This window comes from Dendrobates tinctorius, unplaced genomic scaffold (genome assembly GCF_039654945.1).
Source record: "Dendrobates tinctorius isolate UK_male_01 unplaced genomic scaffold, ASM3965494v1 ptg000216l, whole genome shotgun sequence".
In the NCBI taxonomy this organism is placed as follows: Eukaryota; Metazoa; Chordata; class Amphibia; order Anura; family Dendrobatidae; genus Dendrobates; species Dendrobates tinctorius.
The window spans coordinates 5425124-5452037 of record NW_027361883.1 but is presented as its reverse complement, the minus strand read 5'-3'; the positions used below and the strand labels follow the sequence as shown (position 1 = coordinate 5452037).

Genomic DNA, 26914 nt, shown 5'->3' with positions numbered 1-26914 from the left:
TCTGATATGTTGTGGTAGAGAGTTCCAGAGTAGGGGGGATGAGCGAGAGAAATCTTGTATGCGATTGTGGGAAGAGGAGATAAGAGGGGAGTAGAGAAGGAGATCTTGTGAGGATCGGAGGTTGTATCACATGTCCCTGTGTGACTGGCATCCTATACAAGCCTCATCTGTGTGCCGCCTCCTCCTTGAATTGGTAGGATTGTGATTGGTTTCACCATCACTATTTTGCACTTGTGCTGCCCCCCCTTTATCATGGGGGTCTACTGCATCCTACTAGTGCATTGGTAATATGACCTGGTGTCGATAAGATGTTGTCTTTTTCTGGGATGTTTTTAAAAAAATAAGGTCCCAGTCTGGGGTACTGGCTACACACCCACTGAAAATTGGCTGGTGAAGTCAGTAATGCCTATCACTCTTCCCTATGGACACACAGGTGAGGATCGTCTCCTTCTTCTAGTTAGTGAGGCTTTCAAGGTGAAAACATATCAATGTCACATATAATGTTGGGCTTACTTCTTTGTAAACAGCGTAACACTGCCCTCTTAATCTTCCCAGTTGGTCTGGACTCTGTCCAGCCTTAGAGCACCATATCTAGGCATGTCTCCACCCAATCATGTCTTCGGCTTTTTTTCAGTATTATATTGATTGTGTCACACCAGAGGACCTGACCAAGTCAAAGGGGAGAATACAATCTCCCCATTTGTGGGTCATAATTTCTATACTCAAAGAATGATGGCGTGCAACATCCTTGTTCCTGAACATCATCGCAAGGTGACACACGTGACCTGGATTACCTCCCACGAAGGCAGCGATTGGTGTGTTAGACATTAGTCCCTGCCATCACTCTGCTGAGCCTTTCTCAGGCTGACAGCCCACGCAGATCCACCATCTGCCCAAAGAACACCCATCAGTGTAACAATTGACTAATTACCGTGAAGAATATTCTAGCACCAAAAATGTATAAATATTCAGTTTCATTATGTTCTCACCATAGGGGTCTCTACTCTTTATTAATGGTATAAATACTTTACGTGTCATCTGTTATGTGACTAATGCACAGTCTGTAGCTGTAATGATACAATTTCATGGGCAAGATCAACATTTCATATCTACTCAGCTTGTCTTGTTGTCTTACAGCCATCAGAGTTGTGGTCAGTCCATCATCGGTCGTAGAAGAAGGACAAGCTGTTAACGTGACCTGTGTGGTCGCCACTGATAATGAAAGTGATACAATCTACACTTGGTATAAAAATGGAGTCAAGTATTTGGAGAGTTCCAGAAACATGCTGAGTTTTGCTAATGTGGTCAGTGGAGAGAGTGGAGCATTTCACTGCCGCGTTCAGAGCCAACATGGAACCAAGATTTCCCAGGCGGTTATCCTGAAAGTCATATGTAAGTATTACAGTGGAAAACATCAAGAGTGATGTACAAACACCAATAATGCCCCCAATAATGGTGCCGAGGACAGGAGGATCTGGTAGTTGTCTTTCCATCTACACCCTTTCCATAAAGTTTGAGCCAATTTTTCATCCTCTAACAATCATTTCTTCCGCAAATAGAAATATAACAGAGATTCATTCCACCAAATGGCAAAGATGATGAAAAGATGCTTTGACTGCCTTGGCAATATGTTCTTCTTCCTTTTCGAAATTCATCTTGATTTATGGAAATAGCACTTCATGCAGCGCTGTTCTTCCAAAACCCAAGTTAAGTCAATTGCCTCCACCATTGTTGTCATATATCAGGGACTGAGTTGTGGTTTCTGATGTAACATAGTTATTGACCCTAAGAATTTCTTACATCAAAGTATCAATGAATATGAGCTATCATTGGCAATGACCAGATTCCAAGGCCTCGTGTAGAGCCTGAGACAAAGTATCAAAGACCTTCAATATTCTAGAGGCTTAGGCTGGTTTCACATTTGCGTTTTTTTCCGCGGTAATTTAGCGCTAAATAGCGCATGCGGTTTTTTTTTCCTATACTTTGCATGGGATGCGCTTATGTGCGCATACACATGCGTTTGTACGCGTTTTATCGCGCATGCGTTTTTTTGCGGTATGCGCTCGGGCGCACAAAATGCAACTTGTTGCATTTTTTGTGCGTCCGATTTGCCTCAAAAAAACGCATGCGCGCGCAATGCGTTTTTTTACAGCAAGACACCCATTATAAGTCTATGGTGAGCATATGTGCGCATTGGCATGCTTATGTATGCGTTTTTTTGCACATGCGTTTTTTTTTTTACCATTAGTTTAGACAATGGAATTTAGGGGTTTGGGTAAAGTTAGGGTTAGTTAAGGGGGTTTAGGGTTAGGGTTAGGATCAGGGTTAGGGTTAGGGTTAGGGTCAGGGTTAGGGTTAAGTATGGTTTGGTTAAGGGTTAGGGTTAGGGTTAGGGTTAGGGTCAGGGTTAGGGTTAAGTATGGTTTGGTTAAGGGTTAGGGTCAGGGTTAGGGTTAGGGTTAGGGTCAGGGTTAGGGTCAGGGTTAGGGTTAAGTATGGTTTGGTTAAGGGTTAGGGTCAGGGTTAGGGTTAGGGTTAGGGTTAGGGTTAGGGTCAGGGTTAGGGTTAGGGTTAAGGTTAAGTATGGTTTGGTTAAGGGTTAGGGTCAGGGTTAGGGTTAAGTATGGTTTGGTTTAAGGGTTAGGGTCAGGGTTAGGGTCAGGGTTAGGGTTAAGTATGGTTTGGTTAAGGGTTAGGGTCAGGGTTAGGGTTAGGGTTAGGGTTAGGGTCAGGGTTAGGGTTAGGGTTAAGGTTAGTTAGGGTTTGGGTTAGGGTTAAGTATGGTTTGGTTAAGGGTTAGGGTCAGGGTTAGGGTTAAGTATGGTTTGGTTAAGGGTTAGGGTTAGGGTTAGGGTCAGGGTTAGGGTTAGGGTTAGGGTCAGGGTTAGGGTTAGGGTTAAGGTTAGTTAGGGTTTGGGTTAGGGTTAAGTATGGTTTGGTTAAGGGTTAGGGTCAGGGTTAGGGTTAAGTATGGTTTGGTTAAGGGTTAGGGTTAGGGTTAGGGTTAGGGTCAGGGTTAGGGTTAGGGTTAGGGTTAGGGTCAGGGTTAGGGTTAGTAAAGTCATGGTTTGGGTTAGTGTGATGGGCCACCTAATGTTGGAAAAAAACGCAAACGCGGTAAAAACGCACTAAAAACGCATACAAACGCATAAAAACGCTGCGTTTTTTTCATGCATGCTCATAAAAATGCTTGAAAAAAACGCAGCAGTTGTATGCTTTTGTATGCGTTTTTCAATGCGTTTTTTTGCGGGAAAAACGCGCTGCAAAAAAAAGCAAGTGTGAAACAGGCCTTATGTCTGAAGACGTTGGCTGAGACTTCAATGAGCTTCTAATAACTATTACTCACCGGGTAAATACAGCAGCGGTTCAGTGCCGATAGTCCAGCTGGTCTTTTCTAAAGGTGATACCACACTGATCACTAGGCATGATGCCACACTGATCCCTACAATCATGCGGTCTAAAGAGTCTGTCGATCACCCAACACTTGTTCGTCAGGTGTAATGATCTTTTTATTTGCCCCAGGAAATCACCTTTCTCAGCAGCACAACATCCTGTGTAAACATGTTCTGCTGAGAACACTGACTGTCAGAAAGTAGGAGATAGGCGAGTGCCGGTACTTTTGGTTCCCATTGTTGCAGGTCAACGTAACAATCAATTTTGCAAAGAAACAAATGGATGGCACAATGAGATAATGACAAATAATGTGAAGTTTATTAAAGCTACAGGGTTTAGGAATTCTCTTTCAAGTTGGCATAAAGGGAGGATCAGAAAGCAAAATGTCGCTACTGTGATACCGGCTGTTTTCCCATCACCACTTGACCACTGCCCAATTGGGGCATCGCAGGATAGGCAACCGATAGGATGGACCATCGCAGTGGTGGCGTTGAAGGGGACTTACCAGTTGGAAACCTTATTTTGTCTTTATCCGCATTTCTTGCTAAATGACCTTGGGGGTTTCTTAAATTTTGCTTGCCATTTTAATTTTTTTGTAAGAAACTACTTCCCTCTTTCCTATCATCAAGGTTTTATAAAGTATAAGTACATTATGTAAGCAAAGCTAATATATTGTCCCATGATGTTTTTTTCTTTTTCTGTACAGATCCTCCAAAAAATGTGCACATTAAATCATTTTTGGGTACAGAGCACAGCAGAGCAGCCATAATCCTGGGCAGCGTGGACAGTAATCCACCGTCAGATCTGTTTTTATATAAAGATGGACAACTGATAGCTTCTTCTGGTGGCGGTGGACGGTCCAGCGAGAGGATGCAGGCTTACTTTTCTCCAGACATGTTGAGACTGGAAATCGCAAACATTAAGTCCTCTGATCAGGGGAACTATGTTCTAGTTGCCAAAAACCTCCTGGGAATGAACCAAGCCAACGTTAGCTTCAATGTGGAAGGTAAAATAATTGAAGGGGAAGCAAACACAAAAATATTTTCTCTCTCTGTAATGCCCACACCTACAATATATTTTGACTGGAAGTTGCCATTGGTTCCAAAATTCTGTGGGTTCTTATTTTAGAGTTCTTTTCGGAAACTTTGTGAATAATGCTGTGCCTGTGTCAGAGCATTGAAATAGGCAGCTCCCTCCTTCTATGTCCCAGGAAGAAGTGACAGCTAGAAAGTATCATAGAGCAATGGAGCAGAGGCTATTGCTCTATTCAAACATGGCACCTTGGCTCAGGATTGGAGGGGGTCTCATCCGTGGTAATCCTAGCAAATAGCAAATTATCACTTACATTATGTTTGATCCCATTAATGATATCCATGCTATCCTAACACTGCCTTCCACGTTACTAAGCTATTACATCAGATTTTTAATCGTACTTTTTAGAAGAAAACTATTTTCAGGACCTTGGTCCAACAGTCAGGCAAGTAGACCATAGTGCCGCACCAGAGTCAAGGAACCGCTTCCTACCTACTAGTATCTCCGTCATCTCTTTTGGTTAGTAGACCTGGCCTAACATCATGCATTCAGCCTACTAATCAGAAGAGGTGCCATTAGCAGGAGGTTCTCTTGACTCTGGTCTGGCAGCCAAGGACTACGGATGTGTCCTACAAATTTTAATGCTCAACTCTAGTTCTTTTTAATCATATGGTATTTTGTCCATGATTGATATACTTTTGCTCTTTTTGGCAGATGTACATGTTCTTGTCAGTCCATCCAGAGAACTGAGAGAAGGGCACATAGTCACATTAACTTGCGAAGTTTTAGACAAATCTCAAGAAATAATCAGTTACATCTGGTACAAAAACAGTAGGTGGCTTCATGATGTCAAAGTCAGTTCCTTTGGACTTGGAAAAGTGAATAGTTATGATGCTGGATCCTACACTTGCGCAGCACAGACATCAAAAGGCTCCAAGACCTCTTCACCAGTCTCTTTATCTGTGCTATGTGAGTAGTTAAGATTTTATTCAATGCTAATTGAAATTTACGTATATTGTCAAAACTGAGAGTTCTCGGTGGTTGATAAATTTTAATGGACACCTGTAAAGATGGGTAGATATATTAGGCAGAATAAGCTCCATTTTCTTTTCATTTTTCACAATAATTGCTGCACTTAAAAGATAAGAAGTGGGAAATATTTTTCTATTAATGGTCTTTGGCTCAATCTCGAACCAAGGCAACTTGATGAATGAATGCTCTGTAGGAAGATCAATCTTGTGCATGCCTAAGTAAGTCCACCAGGGTCTTCTCTGCTGTTATCTTCATAGTATCCCAATATTGGGTCTTTAGAACATGATGTCTGTCATTTTTGGATCTGTGTCAGTGTGGGCTTCTCATATATAAACTTTTTTCCTTTCAGGCCATTGGGGGTTAATGTCAGTTTTTGCCCCTGGTGGCCGCTGGTGTTTCTACATGTTTTGTGAATTTGTTATTGCTGGTGGTGACCACTCCCTCCTTCCTATATAAGGTCACCTGGTACACCATCTGACTGTTGGTAATACAGGTCCTTTGGAAACCAACCGTTCTAAAGAGAGGAGTCATCTAGAGCAGTGGTGTTAGCAGCTTACCTGGTGCAGTGGCCATACAGCTGAAAGTGGTGTTCGGGTGCCTTACTCTGCTGTCCGGTGCATGACAGCAGAGGAAGCTAAGTGTTGTTTGTTTTTCCCTGTCTGTTATTTTTCCTTGGTGTTTTATTAGTACAGCGGTGGGACCAGTGTCCGCACTTGCCAGTTTCCTAGTAAAGGATAGGGGCAGGGCAAGTGAGGGATTAAGGTATCCTGTTCGGCTACAGGTTCGAAAGAACCTGTATAGGGAACGTCAGGAGAGTTGAGGGCACTTCCTTAGGAAAATGCAGGAGGTGTCCATTTCCCCGGTCCCTATTGCATGGCAAACTGTTGTAATTGTGTCCCCGGTGTCTCCTAGTTTGTCTTTGTTGGTTTTGTGACCGACTAATCGTCGGGTCGAGTCACACAGGGCCAGTCATATCGTGACAATGTCCTTCTCTAGTGATTGCTCTCTTGATGATCCTTGCTTCCACTGCAGCCATCCGTCCAGTCCTCAGATTATGTTCCTTTATCTATGTAGTAGGCTTATTGCTGTTCGTATATTATGTAGTAACTGTCATGATCCAGGATGGGCTTTGTCTTTGGCCCGTCCTGGTCAGACAGGGGTTAATTGTTTCTGCCTCTCTCTGGCAGAGGGTGGCTATTTAATGCTCACTTGACCAAGGTCCGGTGTCAGTTATACTCCTGCCCTCGACTGAGTTAGTTGACCTCGTGCGTACGTGTGCCTTGTGCCTGATATCTTGCTTGCTTTTTTGGTTTTTACCCGGTTCTGTCCCTGTTACGAGTTCTGCCTGTCCCTCTTGTACTGCGCTACCTCTCTGTGTATGAACCTCTGCCTGTGACTTGACTATTCTTTGCTCGTTCCTCTGGTACTGCACAGCCCTCTCCGTGTACGAACCCTCGCTTGTCTGACCTGCGTTTTCCTCTCCTCTTCTACAGTTTCCCTGCAGTAGGTACATTATATCATCTGCAGCAGTAGGATGCTAAGCCCCTCCCCCTGCAGTCACATGATCTAGGTCCTGGGACTCCTTACTATTTTCAGTGCCGCAGGTCCTGTCTGCTTGAACCGTCACTACTGTATTGGACCCCGCGCTCTCCCATAGTGTGGGTAAGTCACCCTGCTCAGCGTGGCAGTTTGCCGACACCGACAGGGTCCTGACAATAGAGTCTTGACATTATAACTGACCGTTACCATTTTTTTTTCTCTGCTCCCTTTCTCCTGTGTGTGTGTTGGATCCTATGCACGCTCTTTCTGAGCAGGTAAAGCACCTGACTCATGTCTCAGAGACTCCTGGGGGAACAACTCTCCTTGGCTCAGTCTCAGCAGTTGATCGCTGACACTGTGCAGGGTGTTTTATCATCGGGGGCTCGGGATGTTACATTAATTTCCCCTGAGTCTCCAGTTGAGTTACCAGATACCTTTTCTGGAGATAAAAGGGAATTCAAGGAGAGCTGTAAGCTTTTTTTTTCATTGAGATCACACTATTCTGGGGATTAAAGTCAGAGAGTGGGGGTCATTATGTCTCTGTTAAGGGGAGCTCCCCAGGCTTGGGCTTTCTCTCTTCCAGCCACTGCCCCTGAGCATATGACTGTGGATGCATTTTTTGAGGCCCTGGGGCATATTTATGATGAGCCTGATCGGATGCGTATGGCTGAGGACAGGGTGATGAGTGTGTGCCAGGGGAAGCACACAGCCGAGTGGTTTTGCTCAGAGTTCAAACGCTGGGCTGCTGAGGTCTGCTGGAATGATGCTGCCCTCCGGGGTTTGTTCCGTAGAAGCCTGTCTGAACATCTGAAGGATGCCTTGGCTCTCCAACCTCCGCCTGATTCCCTGGAGGATGCTATGACACAAGCCGTCCGAATGGATCATAGGCTATGGGCCAGGGGAGTGATGCAGATTGAAACCCCGTTATTTTCCCAAGGAAGGGGAGCCAGTTCTACATTGGAAACCATGGAGATGGGAACCATCGACGTCAAGGAGAAAGAAAAGAGACAACGGCGCTTGGGAAAATGCTGTTTTCACTGTGGTGATTCCGGACATTGGAAAAAGGATTGCCCCTCCTGTCCACTGACCAGCAAGCGACTGAGCCCGGGTGATTGTCGTGGAGGTCACCCAGGCTCTCAGGTACCTTTTTCTCCATTTTCAAAAATGTTGTTGCAAGTGGAACTTTGTTGTGGGAGTGTCTCCACACCCACTTCTGCTTTCATGGATTGCGGATCGTCATTGAACTTTATTGACTCTGACTTGGGGTCCAGGTGTAACTTAGGGACAGTTAGGCTGGAGACTCCTATCCACGTTGTTGCCATTGACAAAACACCACTGGCTAAGAATGACATCATATTTCTTACAAAGGAGTTTCTCCTTAAAGTGAGTTCCTTGCACCAGGAACATATTTCATGCTTTGTTATGGACACCCTGCCTGCGGGACTGGTGTTGGGGTTCCCCTGGTTACAATTACATAATCCAGTGATTAATTGGGAATCTCGGGACATTGTTAAATGGGGTCCCTATTGTTCTGAAAAATGTCTTGCTACTGTGCCTGTGTCGTCCGTGGGTCTGGAAGGTATTCCGGAGTACCTAAAAGACTATACGGACGTTTTCTCCAAAAAAAAGGCTAAGGTTTTACCACCACACCGCCCATTTGATTGTGTCATTGACCTGGTTCCAGGTGCTAAATAGCCCAAGGCCCGCTTGTATAACCTTTCGGGTCCCGAACGGGCTGCTATGAAGGAATACATTTCCGAGAGTCTCCATAAGGGACACTTTCATCCTTCTGTCTCTCCCGTGGTGGCGGGGTTCTTTTTCGTAAAGAAAAAAGATGGTAATTTACGCCCATGCCTCGATTTTTGAGAGTTAAATAAGATAACTGTGAGAAATACGTATCCCCTCCCACTGATTCCTGATTTGTACAACCAGTTGTCTGGAGCTAAGTGGTTTTCGAAATTAGATCTACGGGGAGCGTATAACCTTATCCGAGTCTGGGAAGGAGATGAGTGGAAAACTGCTTTTCTCACTACTGAAGGGGTGTTTGAAAATTTGGTCATGCCTTTCGGTCTCACCAATGCTTCAGCGGTTTTCCAAAATTTCATAAATCACATGTTCTCTGATTTTATTGGACGTTTTATGGTGGTGTATTTGGATGACATACTGATCTACTCTCCTGATAAACAGGCTCACATTGGTCATATTTGAGCAGTCCTCCAAAGGCTTCGGGAGAACTGTCTCTTTTCTGGGGTTCTTTGTGTCTGCTGAGTGGTGTCGCATGGATCCTAATAAGGTGCAAGCCATTGTCGATTGGGTCCAACCTTGTGATTTAAAAGCTCTGCAGCATTTCCTAGGATTCGCCAATTATTATCGCAAAATTATAAGGGGGTTCTCACAGGTGGTTAAACCCCTCACAGACATGACTCAAAAGGGGGCCGATATCAAGAAATGGTCAGCTGCAGCAATAGCGGCGTTTCAGTTTTTAAAAAAAAATGTTTTATGTCTGCTCCGGTTCTTATTCAACCGGACCCGTCTGAACCATTTATTGTTGAGGTGGAAGCCTCAGAGGTGGGTGTGGGGGCGGTATTGTCCCTGGGACCCGCCACTTTGACTAATTTGAGACCTTGCACCTTTTTCTCGAAGAAATTCTCCCCTGCGGAGAGAAACTATGATGTTGGGAATCGAGAACTTCTGGCCGTGAAGTTGGCCTTTGAAGAATGGAGGCATTTTTTGGAGGGGGCTGTCCATCCTATAACCGTAATTACAGACCACAAGAACCTAGCTTATAATGAGTCAGCTAAAAGGTTGACTCCTAGACAGGCTAGATGGTCACTTTTTTTTCCCGATTCCACTTCTCTATCACTTTTCGGCCAGGATCCAAAAATGTCAGAGCTGATGCCTTGTCAAGCAGTCTAGATCCGATTTCCCCCCCGAACCTCCATCCTCCATTCTTCAGCCCGGGGTGGTGGTGGCAGGTATTTCTAATATGTTGGAACAGGAGATTCGGGAAGCCCAGTCTCTTGCACCTCCGGCTAAGCCGGTGGATAAACTTTTTGTACCAGCTCAGTTTTGTCTCAAGGTCCTCCGGGAGTTCCATGACTCAGTTCTGGGTGGACATCCAGGGATCTCAGCTACCCGGAAGGCCAATGCTAGAATATTCTGGTGGTCTTCTTTAGCCTCTGATGTTGGGGAATATGTGTCTGCATGTGATGTTTGTGCCCATGCGAAAACCCCTCATAACCGGCCGGCTGGGGAATTGGTACCACTGCCAATTCCTGAGAGACCATGGACTCATTTGTCCATGGATTTCATCACCAACCTTCCCCCCTCCAAGGGTAATATCGTTGTTTGGGTTGTGGTGGACAGGTTTAGTAAGCAGGCACATTTTGTACCTTTGGCAGCTCTACCTAATGCGGAAACGTTGTCCAGATTGTTTGTTGAGCATGTGGTGCGGTTGCATGGTGTACCCTTGAATGTGGTGTCTGATAGAGGAGTACAATTTGTTTCCAGATTTTGGAAGGCATTTGGTAAGAGGTTGGGTATTACCATCCAGAGACTAATGGGCAGACCGAGCAGACCAATCAGTCTCTGAAGCAAATTCTGCGTTGCTTGACCTCAGCTCGACAGGATGATTGGTGTACTGCATTACCTTTGGCCGAGTTTGCGTTTAACAACCGCATTAACCCGTCTACGGGAACATCTCCCTTTTTCTGCAACTATGGGTGTCATCCTCATTTTGGAGAGTTTTCCCGTTTGGACTCTGGGTGTCCTGGGGCTGATGAGACTATTCACGGTTGGGGGAGGTATGATCTATGTAGTAAACTCAGTTCTCTTCCCATATCTATGTACTAAGCTCTGCTCTGTTCCTGCGTCTATGTACCAGCCAACATTATTTTTACAGCTTGTTACCTCTTCTGCTTTAATGCAAAGGCCAGAGATAAGCATAGTAAAGATAGGAAGTAGAAACGTGTGGGCCAGTGCTTTGTGATTGCCCTGCAGGTTAATATTTGGCAGCCAGCCCCTTCATGTGAATATTAGAACCCTGGACTAGCCTTCGATCAATGGACAATAATATTTTCATACTCTTTATAGAGGAAATGCTCCAAGATATACTGTCACAACTGTTTCTCCCCTTCTCATATTGATCTTTCTGCTTCATATCACTTGTCTCATTACTGCCCTATTCTATGTCCTGTTGTGTATAAAAACATGACTCCTCAGATTTTGTGTTATACTTTGATTGATGAACACACTGGAGGAAATGGTATATATACCATATAAATTGTGTATATAACTAAATAAATAACTAAAAATTAACAGATGGATCCACTTAATATGCCAGACCACAAATACCACAAAAATGACTCAGATCACATATACCACCCATTACCACCACAAATCAAAGAGAAGGTCATCCATCCACACGGCTCTCTGCACTACAGCACATAGGAGACATAGATTCAAAGACTTGAATGATTGGGAGTTTCTTCACATTGGGACAAAATTGCAAACAACTTTCTGACATTTTTCTTTCCATGCTAATATGGAAAACATAAAAGAATAATTAGTATTACCTTGGTCAAACTGAAAATGTATATTTAGCCTTACTCTCCGAAAAGTCAGTAGAGAAGCAGCAATACCTGGACCAGAACTCACAAGCTCCTGTAGACCCATCTGCCCAGAGATGTCTATCACATCAAAACAGGCTTTTTAAAAATTTAATTTTAATCTTTTTTCTTTCAATAGATCCTCCAAGGAACTTATCCCTGACCTCATTTTTGGAACTTCAGGGCAGACAACAAGGAGTAATTCTGTGCACTGTGGACAGCAACCCTCCATCACGAATGCATCTGCTCAAAGGAACGAAACCATTAAACTCCTCCAGTCTACAGGACATGACCCGACACATCAAACTATCTTCAACTCATAACACGTTGAGGCTGGAAATAGAGGACATCACAGCTGATGACCAAGGAGAATACACGTGTCAGGCTGAAAATCCTTTAGGAAATTTGGAAAAATCTATGCAATTCACAACACAAAGTAAGAAAAGATGGATAATGTTCTCTATCTCTAGTAATAAAATGGCTGTTAGACAAAAACTTTTCTGTGCGTCCTTTAATAAATTTCTATAATTGTGTTCTAATTTGTGGAAAGCAAAATAACTAATATAATGCAGCTCTATGTGTACAAGAATATACCAATTATACAGCCACATATGTATAATGATAATAACATTAACCTGCCCTCACTTAGCGAGAATATATTGGAATTATCATCATACTACTCCCAATATAAAAGAAACAAACACATAGTGCCCTTTATGTAAGAAATGTAAGTACTATAATACTGCCCCCGATGTGCAAGAATATCACTACTATAATACTGCTCCTATGTACAGGAATATAACTACAATAATACTGCCCCTATGTGCAAGAATATAACTACTATAATACTGCTCCTATGTGCAAGAATATAACTACTATAATACTGCTCCTTTGTACAAGAATATAACTACTATAATACTGCCCCTATGTAAAAGAATATAACTACTATAATACTGCCCCCGATATGCAAGAATATAACTACTATAATACTGCTCCTATGTACAAGAATATAACTACTATAATACTGCCCCCTATGTACAAGAATATAACTACTATAATACTGCTCCTATGTACAAGAATATAACTACTATAATACTGCTCCCTATGTACAATAATATAACTACTATAATACTGCTCCTATGTACAAGAATATAACTACTATAATACTGCTCCTATGTACAAGAATATAACTACTATAATACTGCACCCTATGTACAAGAATATAACTACTGTAATACTGCTCCTATGTACAAGAATATAACTACTATGATACTGCTCCTATGTACAAGAATATAACTAATATAATACTGCTCCCTATGTACAATAATATAACTACTATAATACTGCTCCTATGTACAAGAATACAACTACTATAATACTGCACCCTATGTACAAGAATATAACTACTGTAATACTGCTCCTATGTACAAGAATATAACTACTATAAAACTGCTCCTATATACAAGAATATCACTACTATGTACAAGAATATAACTAATATAATACTGCTCCCTATGTACAATAATATAACTACTATAATACTGCTCCTATGTACAAGAATACAACTACTATAATACTGCACCCTATGTACAAGAATATAACTACTGTAATACTGCTCCTATGTACAAGAATATAGCTACTATAATACTGCCCCTATGTACAAGAATATAACTACTATAAAACTGCTCCTATATACAAGAATATCACTACTATAATACTGTCTCTATGTACAAGAAAATAACTACAATAATACTGCCCCCTATGTACAAGAATATAACTACTGTAATACTGCTCCTATGCACAAGAATATAACTACTATAATACTGCCCCTATGTACAAAAATATAACTACTATAATACTATCCCCTATGTACAAGAATATAATTACTATAATACTGCTCCTATGTACAAGAATATAACTACTATAATACTGCCCCTATGTAAGAAATGTAAGTACTATAATACTGCACCCTATGTACAAGAATATAACCACTATAATACTGCCCCCTATGTACAAGAATATAACTGCTATAATACTCCTCCTATGTACAAGAATATAAATACTATAATACTGCCCCCTATGTACAAGAATATAACTACTGTAATACTGCTCCTATGCCCAAGAATATAACTACTATAATACTGCCCCTAAGTACAAAAATATAACTACTATAATACTGTCCCTATGTACAAGAATATAACTACTATAATACTGCTCCTATGTACAAGAATATAACTACTATAATACTGCCCCTATGTACAAGAATATAACTACTATAATACTGCCCCTATGTACAAGAATATAACTACTATAATACTGCTCCTATATACAAGAATATAACTACTATAATACTGCTCCCTATGTACAAGAATATAACTACTATAATACTGTCCCTTATGTACAAGAATATAACTACTATAATACTGCTCCTATATACAAGACTATAACTACTATAATACTGTCCCCTATGTACAAGAATATAACCACTATAATACTGCCCCTATGTACAAGAATATAACCACTATAATACTGCTCCTATAAACAAGAATATAACTACTATAATACTGCTCCTATGTGCAAGAATATAACTACTATAATTCTGCTCCTATGTACAAGAATATAACCACTATAATACTGCTCCTATAAACAAGAATATAACCACTATAATACTGCTCCTATATACAAGAGTATAACCACTATAATACTGCTCCTATGTACAAGAATATAACTACTATATTACTGCTCCTATGTACAAGAATATAACCACTATAATACTGCTCCTATAAACAAGAATATAACCACTATAATACTGCTCCTATGTACAAGAATATAACCACTATAATACTGCTCCTATAAACAAGAATATAACCACTATAATACTGCTCCTATGTACAAGAGTATAACCACTATAATACTGCTCCTATGTACAAGAATATAACTACTATATTACTGCTCCTATGTACAAGAATATAACTACTAAAATACTGCCCCTGTGTACAAGAATATAACTACTATAATTCTGCTCCTATGTACAAGAATATAACCACTATAATACTGCTCCTATAAACAAGAATATAACCACTATAATACTGCTCCTATGTACAAGAATATAACTACTATATTACTGCTCCTATGTACAAGAATATAACTACTATAATACTGTCCCTTATGTACAAGAATATAACTACTATAATACTGCTCCTATATACAAGACTATAACTACTATATTACTGCTCCTATGTACAAGAATATAACTACTATAATACTGTCCCCTATGTACAAGAATATAACCACTATAATACTGCCCCTATGTACAAGAATATAACCACTATAATACTGCTCCTATAAACAAGAATATAACTACTATAATACTGCTCCTATGTGAAAGAATATAACTACTATAATTCTGCTCCTATGTACAAGAATATAACCACTATAATACTGCTCCTATGTACAAGAATATAACTACTATATTACTGCTCCTATAAACAAGAATATAACCACTATAATACTGCTCCTATGTACAAGAATATAACCACTATAATACTGCTCCTATGTACAAGAATATAACTACTATAATTCTGCTCCTATGTACAAGAATATAACCACTATAATACTGCTCCTATAAACAAGAATATAACCACTATAATACTGCTCCTATGTACAAGAATATAACTACTATATTACTGCTCCTATGTACAAGAATATAACTACTATAATACTGTCCCTTATGTACAAGAATATAACTACTATAATACTGCTCCTATATACAAGACTATAACTACTATATTACTGCTCCTATGTACAAGAATATAACTACTATAATACTGTCCCCTATGTACAAGAATATAACCACTATAATACTGCCCCTATGTACAAGAATATAACCACTATAATACTGCTCCTATAAACAAGAATATAACTACTATAATACTGCTCCTATGTGAAAGAATATAACTACTATAATTCTGCTCCTATGTACAAGAATATAACCACTATAATACTGCTCCTATGTACAAGAATATAACTACTATAATACTGCTCCTATAAACAAGAATATAACCACTATAATACTGCTCCTATGTACAAGAATATAACCACTATAATACTGCTCCTATGTACAAGAATATAACTACTATATTACTGCTCCTATGTACAAGAATATAACTACTATAATTCTGCTCCTATGTACAAGAATATAACTACTATAATACTGCCCACTATGTACAAGAATATAACTACTATAATACTGCTCCTATGTACAAGAATATAACTACTATAATACTGTCTCCTATGTACAAGAATATAACTACTATAATACTGCTCCTATGTACAAGAATATAACTACTATAATTCTGCTCCTATGTACAAGAATATAACTACTAAAATACTGCCCCTGTGTACAAGAATATCACTAATATAATACTGCCCCTATGTACAAGAATATACAGTCATGGCCAAAAGTATTGACACCCCTGCAATTCTGTCAGATAATACTCAGTTTCTTCCTGAAAATGATTGCAAACACAAATTCTTTGGTATTATTAGCTTCAATTAATTTGTCTTAAATGAAAAAACACAAAAAGAATTGTCCTAAAGCCAAATTGGATATAATTCCACACCAAACATAACAAAGAGGGTGGACAAAAGTATTGGCACTGTTCGAAAAATCATGTGATGCTTCTCTAATTTGTGTAATTAACAGCACCTGTAACTTACCTGTGGCACCTAACAGGTGTTGGCAATAACTAAATCACACTTGCAGCCAGTTGACATGGATTAAAGTTGACTCAACCTCTGTCCCGTGTCCTTGTGTGTACCACATTGAGCATGGAGAAAAGAAAGAAGACCAAAGAACTGTCTGAGGACTTGAGAAACCAAATTGTGAGGAAGCATGAGCAATCTCAAGGCTACAAGTCCATCTCCAAAGACCTGAATGTTCCTGTGTCTACCGTGCACAGTGTCATCAAGAAGTGTAAAGCCCATGGCACTGTGGCTAACCTCCCTAGATGTGGCCGGAAAAGAAAAATTGACAAGAGATTTCAACGCAAGATTGTGCGGATGTTGGATAAAGAACCTCGACTAACATCCAAACAAGTTCAATCTGCCCTGCAGTCCGAGGGTACAACAGTGTCAACCCGTACTATCCGTCGGCATCTGAATGAAAAGGGACTGTATGGTAGGAGACCCAGGAAGACCCCACTTCTTACCCCGAGACAATAAAAAGCCAGGCTGGAGTTTGCCAAAACTTACCTGAAAAAGCCTAAAACATTTTGGAAGAATGTTCTCTGGTCAGATGAGACAAAAGTAGAGCTTTTAGGGCAAAAGCATCAACATAGAGTTTACAGGAGAAAAAAGAGGCATTCAAAGAAAAGTACACGGTCCCTACAGTCAAACATGGCGGAGGTTCCCTGATGTTTTGGGGTTGATTTGCTGCCTCTGGCACTGGACTGCTTGACCGTGTGCATGGCATTATGAAGTCAGAAGACTGCCAACAAATTTTGCAGCATAATTTAGGGACCAGTGTGAGAAAGCTGGGTCTCCCTCAGAGGTCATGGGTCTTCCAGCAGGACAATAACCCAAAATACATTTTAAAAAGCACTAGAAAATGGTTTGAGAGAAAGCACTGGAGACTTCTAAGGTGGCCGGCAATGATTCCAGACCTGAATCCCATAGAACACCTGTGGAGAGATCTAAAAATGGCAGTTTGGAGAAGGCACCCTTCTAATATCAGGGACCTGGAGCAGTTTGCCAAAGAAGAATGGTCTAAAATTCCAGCAGAGCATTGTAAGAAACTCATTGATGGTTACCGGAAGCGGTTGGTCGCAGTTATTTTGGCTAAAGGTTGTGCAACCAAGTATTAGGCTGAGGGTGCCAATACTTTTGTCTGGCCCATTTTCGGAGTTTTGTGTAAAATGATCAATGTTTTGCTTTTTGCTTCATTCTCTTTTGTGTTTTTTCATTTAAGACAAATTAAATGAAGATAATACCAAAGAATTTGTGTTTGCAATCATTTTCAGGAAGAAACTGAATATTATCTGACAGAATTGCAGGGGTGTCAATACTTTTGGCCATGACTGTAACTGCTATATTACTGCCCATATGTACAAGAATATAACTACTATAATACTGCTCCATATGTACAAGAATATAACTACTATAATACTGCCCTATATACAAGAATATAACTACTATAATACTGCTACTATGTACAAGAATATAACTACTATAAAACTGCCCCTATGTACTAGAATACAACTACTATAATAGTGCCCCTATGTACAAAAATATAACTACTATAATACTGCCCCTAAGTACAAGAATATAACTACTATAATACTGCTACTATGTACAAGAATATAACTACTATAAAACTGCCCCTATGTACTAGAATACAACTACTATAATAGTGCCCCTATGTACAAAAATATAACTACTATAATACTGCCCCTATGAACAAGAATATAACTACTATAATACTGCTACTATGTACAAGAATATAACTACTATAAAACTGCCCCTATGTACTAGAATACAACTACTATAATAGTGCCCCTATGTACAAAAATATAACTACTATAATACTGCCCCTAAGTACAAGAATATAACTACTATAATACTGTCCCTATGTACAAGAATACAACTACTATTATACTGCCCCTATGTACAAAAATATAACTACTATAATACAGCTCTTATGTACAAGAGTATAACTACTATAATACTGCCACTATGTATAAGAATATCACTACTATAATACTGCCCCTATGTACAAGAATATGACTACTATAATACTGCCCATATATACAAGAATATAACTACTATAATACTGCCCCCTATGTACAAGAATATAACTACTGTAATACTGCTCCTATGCACAAGAATATAACTATCAGGGATAGGAAACAAAGGGTGGTTATAAATGGAGCACACTCGGACTGGGGCACGGTTAGCAGTGGGGTACCACAGGGGTCGGTTTGGGCCCGCTTCTTTTTAACATATTTATTAATGACCTTGTAGGGGGCATAGAGAGTAGAGTTTCAATATTTGCAGATGACACTAAACTCTGCAGGGTAATCAATACAGAGGAGGACAATTTTATATTACAGGAGGATTTATGTAAACTAGAAGCTTGGGCTGATAAATGGCAAATGAGCTTTAATGGGGATAAATGTAAGGTCATGCACTTGGGTAGAACGAACAAGATGTATAATTATGTGCTTAATTGTAAAACACTGGGCAAAACAGTCACTGAAAAAGACCTGGGTGTATGGGTGGACGACAAACTCACATTTAGTGGCCAGTGTCAGGCAGCTGCTGCAAAGGCAAATAAAATAATGGGATGCATTAAAAGAGGCATAGATGCTCATGAGGAGAACATAATTTTAGCTCTATATAAGTCACTAGTGCGACCACACTTAGAATACTGTGTACAGTTCTGGTCTCCGGTGTTTAAGAAAGACATAGCTGAACTGGAGCGGGTGCAGAGAAAAGCGACCAAGGTTATTAGGGAACTGGGGGGTCTGCAATACCAAGACAGGTTATTACACTTGGGGTTATTTAGTTTGGAGAATCGAAGGCTTAGGGGTGATCTTATTACAATGTATAAATATATGCGGGACAATACCAAAACCTTTCTAATGATCTTTTTACTCTTAGACCTGTGACGGGGACAAGGGGGCATCCTCTACGTCTGGAGGAAAGAAGGTTTAAGCATACTCACAGACGCGGATTCTTTACTGTAAGAGCAGTGAGACTATGGAACTCTCTGTCATATGATGTTGTAATGAGTGATTCCCTACTAAAATTTAAGAAGGGACTGGATGCCTTTCTTGAAAAGTATAATATTACAGAGTATATACACTAGTTTCCTTAATATTGCGTTGATCCAGGGAGCTAGTCTGATTGCCGTATGTGGAGTCGGGAAGGAATTTTTTTCCCCATTGTGAAGCTTACTGTTGCCACATGGGTTTTTTTTGCCTTCCTCTGGATCAACATGTTAGGGAAAGTTAGGATAGGATATGGGTAGAACTAGATGGACTTAAAGTCTCACTACAACCTTAATAACTATGTTACTATGTTACAAACAATGATGCCCTATGGGTGTTGGTACAGGCTTTTCTCGATTAGATATAGTTATTCTAAGTTTTGTAGCCAAATCATAAGTTGGAGAGAGGGAGGTTGGACCTACCTATCCAGACCGCCCATTTTGTGAGGTCACAGACCCTAGGCTATAGGTATTTCCTACCAAATTCCAGGCAGTTCAGCTGGAGTCCTCCTGTCAGAGAGATGTGCCGATGAGAGGGGACGTTTGGTTAAGCGCCCTTCCCCCAGCCACATGGTCTGTCTAATGCCAACTACGCACATGTGAGTGTTACTTTCTGTTCTTTCATCCACTTTGTTTTATATTTGTATTTGTACATATCTAATGTCTCAATTTATTACAACTTTTGTATTTGTAATCACTGCCTGACTTTGGGGAATAAATCATAAAATTATCAGTTTGACTCCATGCTCTAAGAAACGAACTATGCGCTTTTTTAGATAATCACTAATAATTTGGGGTTTGCCGCGGACCCTCTTAATTATCTCGCTGATTTAGAAAAGCGTGGCTGGTGGCAGCGTGGTGTGCACGGCTGGCTAGGCTAGCTGGCAGTACAGACAGGTCTTACATGCTGATTGAGGAGCTGCGGCCACAGCATTGATAATTCCCTTACTGCAGTAGTCTAGCGGCCTGTGCACAACAAGCAGCCTGTCCGGTGACTAATTATCCTAGGTGCCGTTCCCTGACTGACCTGAGGGTAAGGGGGCGCCAGAGAGCTGCGAGTTCCAAAGTGGAACTGAGAAATTGGGATATACATAAATCCCCGCAGTTCTTGGAAGGTTGTTAGCAGTGGTGGGGCATCCAAAATACCCCCTGCGGTAAATTGTTAGAGCAAGATTAGCTGGCTGTATTTTTGTCACGTGGTGCCGTGTGCTGGCAATGCGTCACGTCCCTGCGTCCGCTGACAAATCCGTGTCGGTGGTGGGCTCGTGACCTATTGGTGGCACAGGGTCCGCTGTCCGTCGCAATTTGGTGGCAGCGGTCTCGCCCGTTCATCACATATTGGTGGCAGCGGTGGGCTGTTCCTCACAATATCACTACTATAAAACTGCATCTATGTACAAGAATATAACTATTATAATACTGCCCCTATGTACAAGAATATAACTACTATAATACTGCCCCTATGTACAACAATATCACTACTATAATACTGCTCTTATATACAAGAATATAAGTACTATAATACTGCCCCCTATATACCAGAATATAAGTACTATAATACTGCTCCTATGTACAAGAATATAACTACTATAATACTGCCTCTATGTAGAAGAATATAACTACTATAATACTGCCCCCTATATACAAGAATATAAGTACTATAATACTGCCCCTATGTACAAGAATATAACTACTATAATACTGCCCCCTATATACCAGAATATAAGTACTATAATACTGCTCCTATGTACAAGAATATAACTACTATAATGCTGCTCCTATGTAGAAGCATATAAATACTATAATACTGCCCCTATGTACAAGAATATAACTACTATAATACTGCTCCTATGTAGAAGAATATAAATACTATAATACTGCCCCTATGTACAAGAATATAGCTACTATAATAAAGCCCCCTATGTACAAGACTATAACTACTATAATACTGCCCGCTAAGTGTAAGAGTATAACTACTATAATACTGCCCCTATGTACAACAATATCACTACTATAATACTGCCGTTATGTACAATAATATAACTACTAAAATACTGCCCCTATGTACAAGAATATAACTACTATAATACTGCCCCCTATGTACAAGAATATCAATACTATAATAATGCCCCAATGTACAAGAATGCAACTACTATAATACTGCTCCTATGTAGAAGAATATAACTACTATAATACTGCCCCTATGTACAAGAATATAACTACTATAATACTACCCCTATGTACAAGAATATAACTACTATAATACTGCTCCTATGTTCAAGAATGTAACTACTATAATACTGCCCCTATGTACAAGATTATAACTACTATAATGCTGTCCCTATGTACAAGAATATAACTACTATAATACTACTCCTATGTACAAGAATATAACTACTATAATACTGCCCCTTATGTACAAGAATATAACTACTATAATACTGCTCCAATGTTCAAGAATGTAACTACTATAATACTGCCCCTATGTACAAGATTATAACTACTATAATGCTGTCCCTATGTACAAGAATATAACTACTATAATACTACTCCTATGTACAAGAATATAACTACTATAATACTGCCCCTTATGTACAAGAATATAACTACTATAATACTGCACCTATGTACTAGAATATAACTACTATATTACTGCTCCTATGTACAAGAATATAACTACTATAATACTGCCTCTATGTACAAGAATATAACTACTATAATACTACCCCTGTGTACAAGAATATAACTACTATAATACTGCCCCTATGTACAAGAATATAACTACTATAATACTGCTCCTATGTACAAGAATATAACTGCTATAATACTGCCTCCTAGCTGTGAGGTTGTGTGTCAGTGGTCCTCCTGATGTCTGGAGCAAGCCCGGGGAGGGGCCACCCTGGGCAGGGAAGCTCCCCAGGCAAGGCCCAGGCTTCCCGGCATACACTGGGACAAGCCTCCCAGGCTTCTACTAATGGGAATGTTAATCCCAAAGCCGCTGTGAGTCCAGTGAATGCAGCGGGCCAAAGCTGCAGCAGTTCAGTGAAGGAGGAGAAAGCTGTGACTAAAGTTTTGGGAGGAAAACCTTCTCCAGTTCCAGCAAAGAAGCAAGAAGGCAATGTGTCAGTGAGTGATGGAAACCAGCGGAATGTGAAGTCTTGTAGCTCCCCAGTCAGTAAGCAGCTCCTGCCTGGTGCACAGGTGAGATCGGCCCCAGCTGTGCAGATCACCTCTCCTGCTTCCAGGCAGAGACGGACGTCTTTGGAAAGGCAGACAATGCAGGAGAACCTACAGCAACATGGCAGTATGGTGCGGTCAGGACACACACGGTCACAGTCAGGTGGCAGCGATAAACCTGCTGCGGAGCCTGCATTCAGCCAAGGGGCCACAAAACCATCCGTGGTGGACCCGCACAAGACTGTCTTCAAAACCCCTGTACCCGTGGTCAAGACTAAGCCTGTGGGGCCGGCGCGTGCACCCGAGCTGCAGCTAGCGGATGAGATACCGGGACTTGTCCGAAAACTGGGTGAATTACAGCAGCAAAAAAAAGCGCTGCAAATGGAGGTAGACTTCATCTATAGTCTAAAGACCACTAATCCTGCCAGTAATGATGCCTATGACCTGAGACTGAACACACTGGGTGTACAGCTGGCGAGTGTTGTGCAGGACACTGAATCTGTGCTGGAGAGCATGGGGCCCCTGGCAGAGACCTACAGGAACCGCGAGCGGTTCGCCTCCTATAAGCAGGACTGTGCTGTAGAGGCCAGGACCCCTGATGTTCAGGACGGGACCCCCCAGCAGCGGACACGGCCAGTGTTACAGGCTGCCCGCTTCTGCTTCCAGGAGGGAAAACAACTGCAGCAGCGGGCAGCTCAGTGTGAACAGGAGCATACACTTCAGACTGCAGCAGAGGCACCACAGGTCCCAGAATGCCCCACACAGGAGCAGGACAGTGTATGTGAGACTGTTTGTGTTGATGAGGCCGAGGCTGAGGCTGAAGCACAGACTGTGGCTGGGGATGCTGTGCCCATGGGGTCGGGGGTTGGAGGGGTTTCACATTCTGTATTGGACGTCGCACTGTCTGATGATAATGATGCTGCTCATGATAATGTGCATGATATGTGTGATTATCCACCTTTGCCATCTAGTCCACAAGGTGTGACAGCCCCCCCTGCTGCAGGCCCTCTCCCTGTCAGTCAGCCCAGTGTGACCCGGCAGGTGCCCCCCAGGAATGCCTGGAGCCGCGGCGCCCCATCCTTCACTTCCAGCGCCAGGTATACCGGCCAGACATTCAAACGCATTAATGTGGTGCGGTTTAAATACATAGGTGCCAAGGAGGATCTGCCACAACGCAGGTATGTGGTGAGAGAGCTGCGGCCAGATGGGGTTTGTGGCAAATGAGATGCTGGCAGTGTCTAATCTTCAGGACAGGCAGGGCTACGAGGTCAGCTTCAAGTTCATGTCTGACCTGGATAGATTCTGGGCCAATTACCCCAAGTTCAGAGATGCTGAGGGCTGGAATAAGTTTGTGTTGGTTCCTATCTCCAGGCCAGACACTGTCACAGTGAATATCACCTTCTGGAATGAGGCCGTTCCTCCACAGGACATCGAGGTGTGGCTCCGGAGACACTGTGACCTCGTCTCTGGACTCACCAAGGTCAGAGATGAGGATGGTATCTGGACAATGGGGTGGCGGGTCTTGGTAAAATTGTGGCAATGTGATAACATCACTGACCACTTACCCAACTCCTTCTTCATTGGGAGGGAGAAGGGAAGGTGTTATTATCCCGGGCAACCCAGAAAGTGCTTCAAATGTGGTGGGAAAGGTCATCTGGCTAACGCCTGTACTGTGGTGAAGTGCAGTCTGTGTGGGGCAATCGGCCATGTCGCTGCAGACTGCCGGGACGTCAGGTGCAACCTCTGTGGTAGGATGGGCCACCCTCACAGGGACTGTCCAGACGCCTGGCACAACATCTGCAGAGTCTTCCCTGATGAGTTAGTGATGGCAGGGGCAGAGGCTCAGGAGGATGAGGATGTGGTGGCAGGGACACATGAGGAGGAGTGTTTGTCAGGAGAGATGTTGACCAGCTCAGATGCCCACCAGGAGTCCACTCAGGCAGCACCAGAGAAGCAGGGTGCAGAGGGGAACATGGAGGTCGTCCATCAGGTCCAGCAGCCTCAGATAGCCCCCCCTTCAGCATCGCTCTCTGTATCTGATGACTGGAGCATTAATAATAATAAAAGGAAGAAAAAGAACACATCCTCCCGTAAACCTGAGGCAGAATATGACACTGGTCAGACTGCTAGTAAGAAGGTTCAGAATTCTGCAGGAGTGATGGTCGTGTCCAACAAGTATGGAGTTTTATCTGACTCCAATGGTGACGATTATGAGGAAGAGTTGAGGAAAGTTGATGCTGAGTGTGACAGGGACATAGAGGACCATCCCCCGCCAAAGCGGAAGCCCTTATCTGTGGACCCTCAGGTAGAGTCTGACATGGACACCAGTGGTGGACAGAACATCTCTGACTCATGATGATGGCTGTTACTCTGCTCCTTCTATATTGTGTTGTGATGGCGGGGTTCTCATTGACAGTGACCTCGAGCAATGTGAATAGCATTAAGCTGAGGAGAACTAGACACGCGGTGTATGAACATCTCAAATATCTGGACACAGATGTCATCTTCCTGCAGGAGACACGACTGACATCTCTGGGGCTTATGAGAGAGGCTGAGAGGGAATGGCGGTCCGGTCCTTCTTTCTGGTCACTGGCTGTGGAGCCTTAGGGCCGAGGTCGCTGTCCTGTTTAACACCAATGATGTGACTGTGCATGGGATGACGGAGGTGGTCATGGGAAGATGTCTGGTCCTAGAAGTCACTGTCCATGGGAGGCGACTCCGACTTATTAACATCTATGGGCCACAGACAGTGACTGACAGGATCCAGCTGTTTAACCCCTTCACCCCCAAGGGTGGTTTGCACGTTCATGACCGGGCCAATTTTTACAATTCTGACCACTGTCCCTTTATGAGGTCATAACTCTGGAACGCTTCCATGGATCCCGGTGATTCTGACATTGTTTTCTCGTGACATATTGTACTTCATGTTAGCGGTAAAATTTCATTCAAATAACTTGCGTTTATTTGTGAGTAAAACGGAAATTTGGCGAAAATTTTGAAAATTTTGCGATTTTCCAACTTTGAATTTTTATGCCCTTAAATCACAGAGATACGGCACACAAAAAACTTGATGTCACATTTCCCACATGTTTACTTTACATCAGCACAATTTTGGAACCAAAATTTTTTTTTGTTAGGAAGTTATAAGGGTTAAAAGTTGACCAGCGATTTCTCATTTTTACAACACCATTTTATTTTTAGGACCACATCACATTTGAAGCCACTTTGAGGGGTCTATATGATAGAAAATACCCAAAAGTGACACCATTCTAAAAACTGCACCCCTTAAGGTGCTCAAAACCACATTCAAGAAGTTTATTAACCCTTTAGGTGCATCACAGGAATTTTTTTGAATATTTAAAAAAAAATGAACATCTAACTTTTTTTCATAAAAAAAATACTTCAGGTTCAATTTTTTTTATTTTACCAAGGGTAACAGGAGAAATTGAACTGCAAAAGTTATTGTGCAATTTGTCCTGAGTACGCAGATACCTGATATGTGGGGGGGAACGACTGTTTTGGCGCATGGCAGAGCTCAGAATGGAAGGAGCGCCGTTTGACTTTTTCAATGCAAAATTGGCAGGAATTCAGATCGGACGCCATGTCACGTTTGGAGAGTCCCTGATGTACCTAAACAGTGGAAACCCCCTACAAGTGACCCCATTTTGGAAACTAGACCCCCCAAGGAACTTATCTAGATATGTGGTGAGAACTTTGAACCCACAAGGGCTTTACAGAAGTTTATAACGTACAGCGGTACAATTAAAAAATCATATTTTTTCCACAAAAATGATCTTTTCACCCCAATTTTTATTTTCCCAAGGGTAACAGGACCCTAAAAGTTATTGTGCAATTTGTCCTGAGTACGCTGATACCCCACATGTGGGGGTAAACCACTATTTGGGCGCATGGCAGAGCTCGGAAAGGAAGCAGCGCCATTTGACGTTTTTGGCTGGAATTGAGATCGGACACGATGTCGCGTTTGGAAAACCCCTGATGTACCAAAACAGTGGAAACCCCCCACAAATGACACCATTTTGGAAACTAGACCCCCTAAGGAACTTATCTAGATGTGTGGTGAGAACTTTGAACCCCCATGGGCTTCACAGAAGTTTATAACATAAAGCCATACAATTAAAAAATCATATTTTTTCCACAAAAATGATCTTTTCACCCTCAATTCTTATTTTTCCAAGGGTAACAGGACCCTAAAAGTTATTGTGCAATTTGTCCTGAGTACGCTGATACCCCACATGTGGGGGTAAACCACTATTTGGGCGCATGGCAGAGCTCGGAAGGGAAGCAGCGCCATTTGACGTTTTGGGCTGGAATTGAGATCGGACACCATGTCGCGCTTGGAAAACTC

At 41.8% G+C, this 26914-nt stretch overlaps 1 protein-coding gene across 2 annotated transcripts in view; it reads left to right on the top strand.

Moving 5' to 3' along the window:
* Positions 1–26914, top strand: part of SIGLEC1 (sialic acid binding Ig like lectin 1) — a 147406-nt gene that overhangs the window by 58542 nt on the left and 61950 nt on the right. For both annotated transcript variants that reach the window (XM_073555089.1, XM_073555088.1), the window contains exons 14-17: positions 1138–1392; positions 4100–4399; positions 5140–5394; positions 11743–12039. In XM_073555089.1, coding sequence (XP_073411190.1) covers positions 1138–1392; positions 4100–4399; positions 5140–5394; positions 11743–12039 — 1107 coding nt within the window. The remainder of the gene's footprint in view (positions 1–1137; positions 1393–4099; positions 4400–5139; positions 5395–11742; positions 12040–26914) is intronic.